The 10,820-nt window shown below is 39.9% G+C and overlaps 2 protein-coding genes across 2 annotated transcripts; one reads left to right on the forward strand and one right to left on the reverse strand.

The window, feature by feature from the left end:
• Positions 1-295: 295 nt before the first annotated feature.
• Positions 296-4,704, forward strand: LOC115625428 (laccase-2-like). The gene is made up of 5 exons (XM_030520468.1): positions 296-573; positions 2,266-3,410; positions 3,777-4,001; positions 4,146-4,394; positions 4,489-4,704. Exons 1-5 carry the CDS (start codon positions 296-298, stop codon positions 4,641-4,643), a joined length of 2,052 nt encoding a protein of 683 aa, XP_030376328.1. The 3' UTR covers positions 4,644-4,704.
• A 4,892-nt stretch (positions 4,705-9,596) lies between these two features.
• Positions 9,597-10,292, reverse strand: LOC115625429. Its single transcript, XM_030520469.1, has 3 exons — positions 10,221-10,292; positions 9,831-10,154; positions 9,597-9,776 (listed from the first exon to the last, which is right to left on the reverse strand). The coding sequence occupies exons 1-3, from the start codon at positions 10,290-10,292 to the stop codon at positions 9,597-9,599; spliced, it is 576 nt and encodes a 191-aa protein (XP_030376329.1).
• Positions 10,293-10,820: the final 528 nt, after the last annotated feature.

Genomic DNA, 10,820 nt, shown 5'->3' on the forward strand with positions numbered 1-10,820 from the left:
ACCGATAGAGTGCATAGATGATTCATTGAACTCATTGTTGTTGCTGTCGCGTGCGCTTTATAATTGTCTGTTAGGTAATACGACGAATTATGGTAACCCGCGCGGCAACGGTACTTACCCCCAGCAATCGTTGATTATAGCCAAGTCTACTGACTTCTATGGCTTGGTTGGTCGCAACACTCGCACCTCTGCGTGCTTTATCCGACTGACAGTCGCCACTCACGATAAAGAGCTGGGTGTCTTCAGACATCAGCCTACCCATCCAGGCAAAACGAACTTAAAACCAACTGCCTCGATGACTTCAACGTCCAGTGTACCACGCAAAATGCTCGCGAAGCTACGTATCTCCCGCATCTGCTTGTTCGTGCTGCTACCCATGTGTGGAATACTGTTGCCGAACTCGGCCAGTGTACTGGGGCAGAATCTAACCACAATTGACCAGATAGTAGCCCAGTCAACCACAACAATATCAGCAACGAACGATGGGGCGCTTTGTGCGCGGATTTGCCAAGCTGGGCGGTCACGCATCTGTCACTACACATTTGTTCTGGAACATTATCAAGCAATGGGCGTGTAAGTAAAAGTGCATTTTAGACAGATATAGGTCAAAACCCTTAAAACCCTGATGCATCGATTGTGCGGGTACGTTCTCTCCACAATATTTAAATTTTTATTTAACGAATGCTTCTAAGACCCAAACGCATCGATTGTGCATGTTATTGTTTACGTTAGTTTCTCACATTGTGCCGCGAAAATAATGCATTTAAAATGAAAACACAAATCCATCTGCCCGGCTGTTTAATCTACGATCGTCGACAGCTTTTATGATCCACATAATCATTTACAAATTGCTCAATTTGTTAACCCTTAATAAGAATGAAGATGAAAATCAGCAATTTTCTCTTCAGTTAAAATTGTCATTAAACAGTAATTTGATGGGATTTTTTTTTTAACCGAAACACATTTGACGGTCCATTTGAGTTTGTAAAATTATATTTTATCGAGAAAAACTGTTTGGAGGACCATTTGAAATGCTTTTCAGATCATTAACTTTTAGCAAAAACTTGGTCTGTATGCAGAGTTGTTCGTAAACGAACAGATTTATGGCGTAATAATTTCCATTCATTCTACAAAAGACAATGAAAATATTACTCCAATCAAAGTTACAATTAATGTGGATTAAAAACGAATACTTTTTAGTTATTTTGTTGTAACCCACATGAAAGTTTGTCTTTTGTGCGTGATTATGCGTCTCACGTCTTAGAGAATTTCGATTAGGAGATCATTCTATTTGCTTTTAATATTTCCATCTAAACCAATATATACTTATCTTCTTACTATTCGTTGACAATACTCCGTTACTATGTATTTTATTTTATTTATTATACCCTGTACCCGTAGGGTAAAAAGGGTATATTAGGTTTGTGCAAAGTATGTAACATACAGAAGGAAGCATCTCCGACCCCATAACGTATATATATTCTTGATCAGCATGACGAGAGAAATCGATCTAGACATGTCCGTCCGTCTGTCCGTCCGTCTGTCCGTCCGTCTGTCCGTCCGTCTGTCCGTCCGTCTGTCCGTCCGTCTGTCCGTCCGTCTGTCCGTCCGTCTGGATGAACGCGAGGATCTCAGAAACTATAAAAGCTAGAATAACCAAAGTTGGCATCCAGATTCTCCTAGGTCCGAGTAAGGACGAGTTTATGTTTTTTTTTTTTAATTTTCCCCCCCTTCCCCCGCTACAGAATTTCGTCAATAGCGTCCACATTTCAAATGCTACCTAAACCAAATTTTACACACATAATAAATATATAATTGTCTACTGTTGTATGAAATTTTATTCAATTCGGTCAATTCTAAGAAAAGTTATTAGCGAAACAAATTCTCGCCAGTACAACCTCCCCAAACTGCAGCAAAAAGTTCACTCTTCTTCTTCCTCTTTTTGCTGCTGCTACGTGCGCATATAACTCAGTGACGGAAGTTTACCTGGGTACAGGGTATTACACTGTCGGGCTTGCTCGACTGTAGCGTTCTCTCTTGTTTTTTTGATATAATTGAAACGATCGTTTACTCTATAAATCCAAATATAGAGGGGTCGACTCTTAAAAGCCTACAATATTCATTTTTGATACCAGATAGTGCATTTTTTTGTTTTTTTATAATTAATAAGAATTCTGAAATCCAAGAACTTTGCTTATTTAGACATACACATACAAGTATGTATGTATTTTTCAAATAATTACATTTTCGATTCTCTTTTTACAGCGCCTGCGGTCGTTGTGCCGCTGGCAATTCCAGCGATTGCAATGCTCCACAATGCATTGTTGGCGATGGATTCGAAAGAGGCGGCGTAATGAGCATAAATCGGCAATTACCAGGACCTGCTCTGCATGTGTGCCAGAACGATCTTCTGGTCATTGATGTGGTCAATAGGGCCGGTGGCACGACCACAACCCTGCACTGGCACGGCATGAGTATGCGTCAGACCCCATATATGGATGGCGTCCCGTATGTCACCCAATGTCCGATTGCCTTTTCCAATACCTTTCGGTATAGTTTTGTAGCCACCGATTCTGGCACACATTTTTATCATGCCCATGCTGGTCATCACAAGGAGAACGGACAGTACGGCGCCCTCGTTGTGCGGCAACCAACATCACCGCAGGTCAGTAGCTACGATTACGATTTGATGGAGCATCTGCTGGTCATTTCAAGCTGGATGCATGTGCCGGCAGAGAGTCTGATGCCTGGTACCCCCAACACGATCCTAGCGCCGGATGCGGTGCTCATCAATGGGCGTGGAAGCTATATTGAACCGAGCTCTAGGGTGCGACAGGCGCGCATTCCTCCGCAAGTATATTTCCTGCAGGCCGGAAAGCGCTATCGCTTTCGGGTCATACATGCTGGCAGTCATGCCTGTCCCTTCAAAGTGCAGGCACAGCGGCATCTCCTGCGTATCATAGCCAGCGATGGATTCAATGTGGAGCCACGAACTTTTGACGCACTAATTATCAATTCTGGCGAGCGCTACGACTTCGTGCTGTTGGCCAACAACACCAGAGGCGATTACTGGCTTCGCGTGTCGGGTCTGGGTGCCTGCAGCCGTCTGCCCACTGAGTCCTTGGCACTTCTACGCTATCGTAGGGCAGACGCATCCCTAGCGCAGGATGCAGCGCGCCCCTTGCCCACACAGCCCAACTTTAATATCAACTACCCTGAGAATAATGTGCTCAATAATCCCATGACGGGCTGCCGTCCCGGTGATCAGTGCGTCAATGAGCTGATCTCGTTGGAACGTGATGAGCAACTGCAGTGTGGGGTTGTCCAGAACACCATTTATCTCTCCTTCAATAACTATGTGGTCTCCAATGCGGAAATATTTCGGAGCGGCTACTACAAACACTTTCTGAGTAAGTAATTAAGTTGCTCAAGCACATCTATATGGGCTTTGAAATATCCTCGGCGTTTGGCTCAGGGACGTCTTTTAAAGCAGCTGAATAATGCTTTATATCAAAAATTAAAAATTCCAAATAATACTAATTATTTTTGAAACCACTTGTATATATATAAAATAATACTTTGCATTACACTTGTATAACTAAAAAGGAATAGAGCAGAATATAAGGAGGCAGATGATTTCATAGTTTTCAAATATATCGCTTATAGATCGTAAATTGCTTAGAAGTTTAATTAAATAAAGTACTGAAACTTTTCGCACATATTAAATAGCTCGGGGGTACTTTCTTTTAACAACCTTAACCCATTAATGCCACCAGATCTGAATGCAAACACAACCGTTGTGGGCGCCATCAACAATCTGAGTCTGACGTTTCCGCCATACCCGCCGCTGACGCAACCGGAGCTGATTGACGACGCACATTACTGTGACGCAAGGCGACGACCTGCAACCTGTGCCAACCAGCGGCAGTGCATGTGTGTGCATCGTTTGCAGGTGCCACTTGGCGGCACTGTCCAGCTAGTCATTGTGGACGAGAGCGAGAGTGAGTAAACAATGGAGGGCGGACAACGGACAATGGACAAAGGACGTCGGACTGACGGGGAGACTGTCGGACAAACAGCCTTGCCGCAAATTCCAATTACATGTTGCTACATGGGGCGCCCTCGACAACTTTTCCACTTCACAGGCGTTGGCCCCATACATCATCCGTTCCATTTGCACGGCCACCGATTCACCGTTCATGCCCTCGGGCAGCATCCGCAAGGCACGCCCATGACGGTGGCTTTGGCCCAATCGATGGCACATCGTGGTCAATTGTTGCCCGCTGCTGCAGCTGCCTCTTCCTCATCCTGCAAAGCGAAACCGCCGTTTAAGGACACGGTATCGATACCGAGTCGTGGTTATGCGGTTGTGCGGTTTAGGGCAGATAATCCGGGTGGGTTGTAGCTGCCAAGCTTCGAGTATAAATACATTTTAATGACCTTCCCAACGCCCGTTCTCATGTAAATAAACTTATTGTGATATTGCAGGTTTCTGGCTCCTGCACTGCCACTACGAGTGGCATCTGGCCGTTGGCATGGGCCTCATTTTGCAAGTTGGCCAACTGGGGCAGATGGTGCGACCGCCGGCCAACTTTCCGCGCTGCTACAATTATATGCCGCCCATCGAGTGGCCACACAAATGAGCTGTAAGCTACTTAGTTACTACTGTACTCGAACTATAAATTGTAAATTAACATAAAGTTAACAGTAAAGATGTGCAGGTCATGGATTATATATATGTGTAGTATGTATCTTTATAATCTGAGTGCTGGCAGCGAATTTTAGAAAGGTAGAAAGAACATACAGCTATCTTTCTCAGCTTGATGATTTCTTACTCCAAAGCAGAAAAGGTATGCAATTGCGATTTTCTGGTTCGCTAGTGCCTGTGTGCAATAAAATGATCAACTATCAGTGCTAATGAATAGACGAATTGTTTTATCATGATCTCTCAGCATCTGATTATTTAATTTACCGCTGCAACGCGCTTTGGGTATAACTGGCCTTTGTATTCAATCAAGCAGACCGCTTAAGAACCATTGAAAATTGTTGAAATTGTTGAGACTGGCAATGGCTGAATTTTCGTCGCTTGTTTATTATACCCTGTACCCAAAGGGTAAAAGGGTATATTAGTTTTGTGCGAGTGTACATGGCACACACGGAAGGAGGCGTGGTAGACCTCACAAAGTATATATATTCTTAATCAGGATGACAAGCCGAGTTGATATAGCCATGTCCGTCTCTCCGTCTGTCTGTCCATCTGTCTGTCCGTCTGTCTGCCTGTCTGTCTGTATGAACGCAAGTATCTCAGAAAGTATAAGAGCTAGAATAACAAAACTTGGTATCCAGATTCTTCAGAGCCCGAGAAAGGACGAGTTTCTTCATTTTTCCCGATGCACCCCCCCCCACTCCCCCCTATTCGGGATTTTCTATAACTCCCGTAATTCTTGGAAAGTACAATTTGGTAGTCACATCCAGTTAGTGATTATATATCTGTATACCAAGTTTAATTATGATAGGTTTCTTAGAAAGAAAGTTATAGCCACATAACCAAGTCCAACCTCTGTCCGCAGCTGTATTTGTTGGTGCTTTGACATAATTATGTAATGTGTACTGCACAGATTCATATGTACAAGTACACAAACACGCATAGACACGATTCTGATTTAAATGTAAATGTATGTATGGAATATTTTATATTTATTAATTTAATTAATTAATTACATTTAAAAAAAAAAAATTTTTTTGTGGGGTAGTACAGGGTATTTAAGAGTTGAGCCTGCTCGACTTTAGCATTCCTTTCTTGTTTTATTTTTTCCCTTTTGAAGGCAGACCCAGACCCACAACTATTTTGTTCTTTTATTGCTTTGCTCTGCCGCGTGAATTTGTTACGATTGCGTTTTCGTTGAATAAAGCATAACATACTCGTTGGTTGAATCGGTCCTCTCAGCCACAATTGGAACTGGGACCACCAGGCAGGCAGCTTGCCTCTCTTGCTTCCTGTCCAGAGCCGACGCAGAGCACAGCGTACAAAAACTTAATGTAATTGAATTCATTTATGGTTTTGTTTGTTTTTGGGCTTTTTTACTTACGCGGCATAGTCGCGCAAACTCGTTGAGAATGTGTCTGTTGGGCTGTTAATAAATATTTCATTTATTTTAAGCCCGCTCTCAGCCAACTACAAATGCTCGTTACTGTGGCCTTTGTTTTTTGGCTTCGTGCTTTAATTAAAAATGTGTACGGCCAGCAAAAGGCACATGCATGTATTATTCTTGTTAGATGTAAATACATGTAAGCCCCAAGCACTTTAGCTAAATGCTAAACTAGCGGCTGAGCGACCTTCGAAGTTTCTGAATACAGTCATATTTCGCTGCATAGGATGTTCAGGACATGCCTTTAACATGGTTTATAGAAATCCTTGTTTTCATGATTCAAACCAAATTTTTGGATTGTAATGAACGATTTTCCTACAAGGACTTACACATATGGGTCGCATGTTCATCTTAGCCAATACTTACTGTCCAAATATGTAAGAATGTTTCTCAAGGATACTTTGGGCATGCAAAAAAGGATATTGGGTTATTAGGAAATATGCTTTTATACATGCAAGATTTATGCCCATTTGCCGAAGCAGGAGAGCCAAGGCTTTGAACTGGTACATGCGTACATGTGTGGAAAAGGACAGACGCGTGCCCCTAAAAGCATGCAGCATATTTCATATTAATCGCTGCCGGCTACAAGGCAGCCCCAACAATGCCTACAACACACCTTCCCTGGCTTTTACCTGCCACTTTCATCCATTTTGGCAAGACATACAGCGACACACACGCACCCACATAATACTCGAATTTTATCCCTTTCCGGGCTCAAAGAAAACTCGGTTCTTAGCTCTTTGGTTCGCTCATGTGGCTAATAAAATAATTGAAATTCTCTAAGCATGAAAAAGCAAAACATGCCAAGCTCTCTCATACATACAAATTATTTCGATGCACGAACCCAAAGTCCCCCACACCCAGAATTTCGCCCAGCAGCTAAATCGCAATTACCCAAATTCAAATTTTTGCTGCCATTTTCAGTGAAGACCGAAATGCGATTTAGCTGAGAGATAGCTAGCGAGTCTAAAAAGCGTACCGTCCTTCTCCTCTCTGATGCTCTCTCTTTCTCCACATCAGCTTTCTGGCTGCACTGACTACTTTCGTAGCTTAATGCTTCTGCGGCTGCTGCTGGTACTACTATTGCTGTCAAGTTTCTTTGATTTTCAATTTCAATAATAAAATTGTTTGCAATTTTATGCCAAGTTGAGCAGCATCGCCGAGTGAAGCTCCCTCGCTCTGTGCGGGGCCATCCAACGACTCCTAGTGCTGTCAATATTTATTGAAATACGGACACGAATGCATAAAATATGCTCTACTCGCAAGTATATGTCATATACATACGCACTCGGTGACATGTGTGTGTGTGTGTGTGTGTGTTTGTGTCTGTTGTCAAAATTTTATTTTGCATGCGTATATGAAAATAGTGAAATTTCATGTTTATGGTATACCCTAAAGGTTGGGTATAGCCCGGAAAGTTTTTGTTTTAATAATGGTTTTAGAAGTGCAATACTTAACATTTTACTACTTCCTCGCAATGCAAGCCATTTTAAAGTCGACTAGGGACTTGTGTTGAGTCTAAAAGGGGTTCATTTTATACTGATTTAATGTGCCTTTTTAATGACTTGGAAGTGGTTCATAAAAAATAGCTGTTAAAAAAAAAATTGAGATGTGGAAATGGCCTAATGGAACCATTCCTTCTCTAGGTCCACTTTGGATTTCAGCTCAGCTTACATCGAATATATCGCCATACACACGTCGAAAACAACTGGAGAAGCTAAAGAGTGATTATATTTTGCACAAACCTAATATACCCTTTTTACCCTACGGGTACAGGGTATACTCATTAAAATTATAATATCCTAGCTAAATTTTACTCTTTCTTAGTAACTGTATAAGTGTTGAGTGTGTGTGTTATAAAATGCATAATTTTTAAAATTTTTGTAAAATACCCGTGCGATGCCCCGCTAGTAATTTATATAAGAAAGCGAAATTTCAACCTTTCGCCTTTACGTATAGTTTTCATAATATTTACATTTTATTAATTTCTTCTCCCAATTTTCTAAGCGAAACTCCCAAAACATTGTACAAATAATTATTTACACACTCGTACATATTTAGTTTAATGTAAAATATATACATACACCGAACTCACTAACTAACAGCCATATGTTTTCGCGCGGATCTTTACCACACGATCTGGATATACTAAACCCATCGCTTTCCGTTAATTTATATAGAAGTCCGCAATGTTCGTGAAGTTTAATACGAGAACGTACTTGTATGTTGGTTGGCACAAAGTAATGTTTATTCTATGAAAGTAGATTCAAATAGAAAATATGATAAGTTGAAATATGTACATAGTAACATAATCATTTTAGCAATTTAACTGACTTTTTCGAGTGGACAGCCCATTGGAATGTTACCGGTCTTACTTATTTCGTCAGTGATACTGCGGATCAGGTAGTGATCGCGAAATGAAGGCCTGCACAGTCGTCGAAAAGTATGTCCATATACTTGTAATTTATCACCGATTTGGCACACACAATTTTGAGTTTGTTTGATTTCAAAACGCATGTAATGGAGGCACAGTAATAAATTCATCTAAATAAATGCAATTCGTATGGTACTAATGAACCGATTGAAATGGGGCGGCACTAATGGGATTTTGAAAGCTCTATTTTCAAAAATTACTTGTACTTTAAAAAAAATACTGGTTTGTCTGGATACAAAAATTGTCTGTTTAAGTTAATGACCAGTACCGGAATCAATAAAATAGCTTCTTAGATCAATCCTACAGTCTTATTCAAAATCTCAAATTGCTCTTTCATTTCGTACATATTTGTTTGGAACACAATTGTTGTTTTTTTTTTTTTTGCGAACCCAATTTTATGTGGATTTGCAAAGGAGAAGCAATTTTTATTAAAAACAACACGGTTTCTAATATTAAGTTTGGTTTTTGTAGCTGTTTTGGAACTGGTGCATCAGATAACGAGCTTCTCCGACCTAGGATAATCTGGATACCAAGTTTGGTTATTCTAGCTCTTATACTTTCTAAAACCCTGCGTTCATACAGACGGACGGACACACAAAGAAAACGATTGTCATACTGATGAAGAATACTATATACCAGTGGGAGAGAGTATTGTTTCGTTTCTTTTTTTAAGAGTTGAGATCGTCGACTTTAGCATTCCTTTCTTATTTTTGTTAAACATCGTTTTCGAATCAAGAAGTTTCACTTCAATTTTTATAATTTTAAAGGGTGTACAGGGTATTTCAGAGTTGATACCGCCCAACTCCAGCATTCCATTTTTTGTTTTTTCTGTAAAGCAACATTAATTTTAACGTAATTACTATAATTTCGATTTTAAATTTTCATAAGTCATTCAACCTTTAATAAAAGAAGAACTTATTAACTATATTTAAACGCTCAAAGTTTTTTATCATTGGCTTATAAAGTTTGCTCCGAAATTTAGCCAACAATACAAAAATATAAACATAATTAATTCATGGTATAATTCGACTGGTTATCTTGCCGACCTTCACCGAACGACCAAATGCCAAAAAACGCATCGTTTTACGTCGATTTGTGACAAGGTCTATAGTTATCGTCAAGTTCATTTCGGGAAAGTATGGCGGTATTGAATGTTCTTTGACCTTGAAGCCGTGTACATAGTAATGTTTGTTCTGTAAAAGAAGATAAAAACCAATACTAGAATTTGAAATATTAATAACCCTTACTTTTTTGTATGGACAGTCGTTCAGAATATTCCCTGATTTTTTTATTTCTTCACTGATAACGCGCGTTATAATGTGATCTTCCAGTGCATCTTGACCTGTACGGGTACATATGTCGAAACGTTTGTTTATGTAGTTCACCGTTGATTTCCCGATCATTACGTTGAAAGAGAAAGACACTGAGGTATTATTTAGTTCACGCACTGCAATAAAATCCATATCGATCACCGTCTCGTTAAGATCATTGGATTTCAAAACGCATGCCAGATTGGTTAGGAATGTAGGCATATAGTTTTCACACTCGATTTTGTTGGGAATAAAATTGAGCTGGGGAAAATCGATATTGGGAGTATTTAGCATTTGCTTAATGTATGTTCCTTGAATATCCTTTACTTTACTCTCAGCGATCCAATGTGCAGGCAGTAGGAGGAGTAGCAGAAGCAAAAGCTTGTATAGACCCACCATTATGAAGTTTCTGAGCTCCAGTAATGTTTTCATCTAAATAAATATATATTTTGTGTGTTAGTAATAAATCGTTTGAAATGGACCGGGACTAATGCAATTTTAATGGAACTATTTTCAAAAATAATCTGTACTTTAAAAAGAATTACTGGTCTGCCTGGATACAATAATCTGCTGTTTAGGTTTAATGGCTGCCAAAACAAGCTTTCCAGATCAGTTATACAATTTTATTCAAAATCTCACATTTCTCTTTGATTTCGTTTATATTTGATACATAATTATTGTTATACGCTGTACCCGTAGGTACTTATTATACAAAATGACTCGAAACTATTGTTCACAGCGTAATCAGTTGTGCAAATGGCGAATAATTCCTTATAGGTCTACAAGGCACTGAAAAATTAAGTCGATCTAAGAGGACTGAGGAGTCAACCTCTCCACTAGCTTGTGCACTATGGGTATTTTTTCACTTTTTTTTGGCAAAAACTCAATTTTTTATTTTATATTTCAAATATGAACTGTTTTATAATC

Source organism: Scaptodrosophila lebanonensis, unplaced genomic scaffold, assembly GCF_003285725.1.
Source record: "Scaptodrosophila lebanonensis strain 11010-0011.00,11010-0021.00 unplaced genomic scaffold, SlebRS2 tig00000072-arrow-pilon, whole genome shotgun sequence".
Taxonomy (NCBI): domain Eukaryota; kingdom Metazoa; phylum Arthropoda; class Insecta; order Diptera; family Drosophilidae; genus Scaptodrosophila; species Scaptodrosophila lebanonensis.

What these genes read in the sequence shown, in the direction of transcription:
- LOC115625429 (XM_030520469.1), bottom strand. Translation starts at nt 10,292, where the DNA reads ATGGTGGGTCTATACAAGCTTTTGCTTCTGCTACTCCTCCTACTGCCT. An exon ending in ATTGGATCGCTGAGAGTAAA is followed by an intron (nt 10,155 to 10,220) that starts GTAAAGGATATT and finishes GATTTTCCCCAG; the next exon opens with CTCAATTTTATTCCCAACAA. An exon ending in ACGACTGTCCATACAAAAAA is followed by an intron (nt 9,777 to 9,830) that starts GTAAGGGTTATT and finishes CTTCTTTTACAG; the next exon opens with AACAAACATTACTATGTACA.
- LOC115625428 (XM_030520468.1), top strand. Translation starts at nt 296, where the DNA reads ATGACTTCAACGTCCAGTGTACCACGCAAAATGCTCGCGAAGCTACGT. An exon ending in CATTATCAAGCAATGGGCGT is followed by an intron (nt 574 to 2,265) that starts GTAAGTAAAAGT and finishes CTCTTTTTACAG; the next exon opens with CGCCTGCGGTCGTTGTGCCG. An exon ending in GTTTAGGGCAGATAATCCGG is followed by an intron (nt 4,395 to 4,488) that starts GTGGGTTGTAGC and finishes GTGATATTGCAG; the next exon opens with GTTTCTGGCTCCTGCACTGC.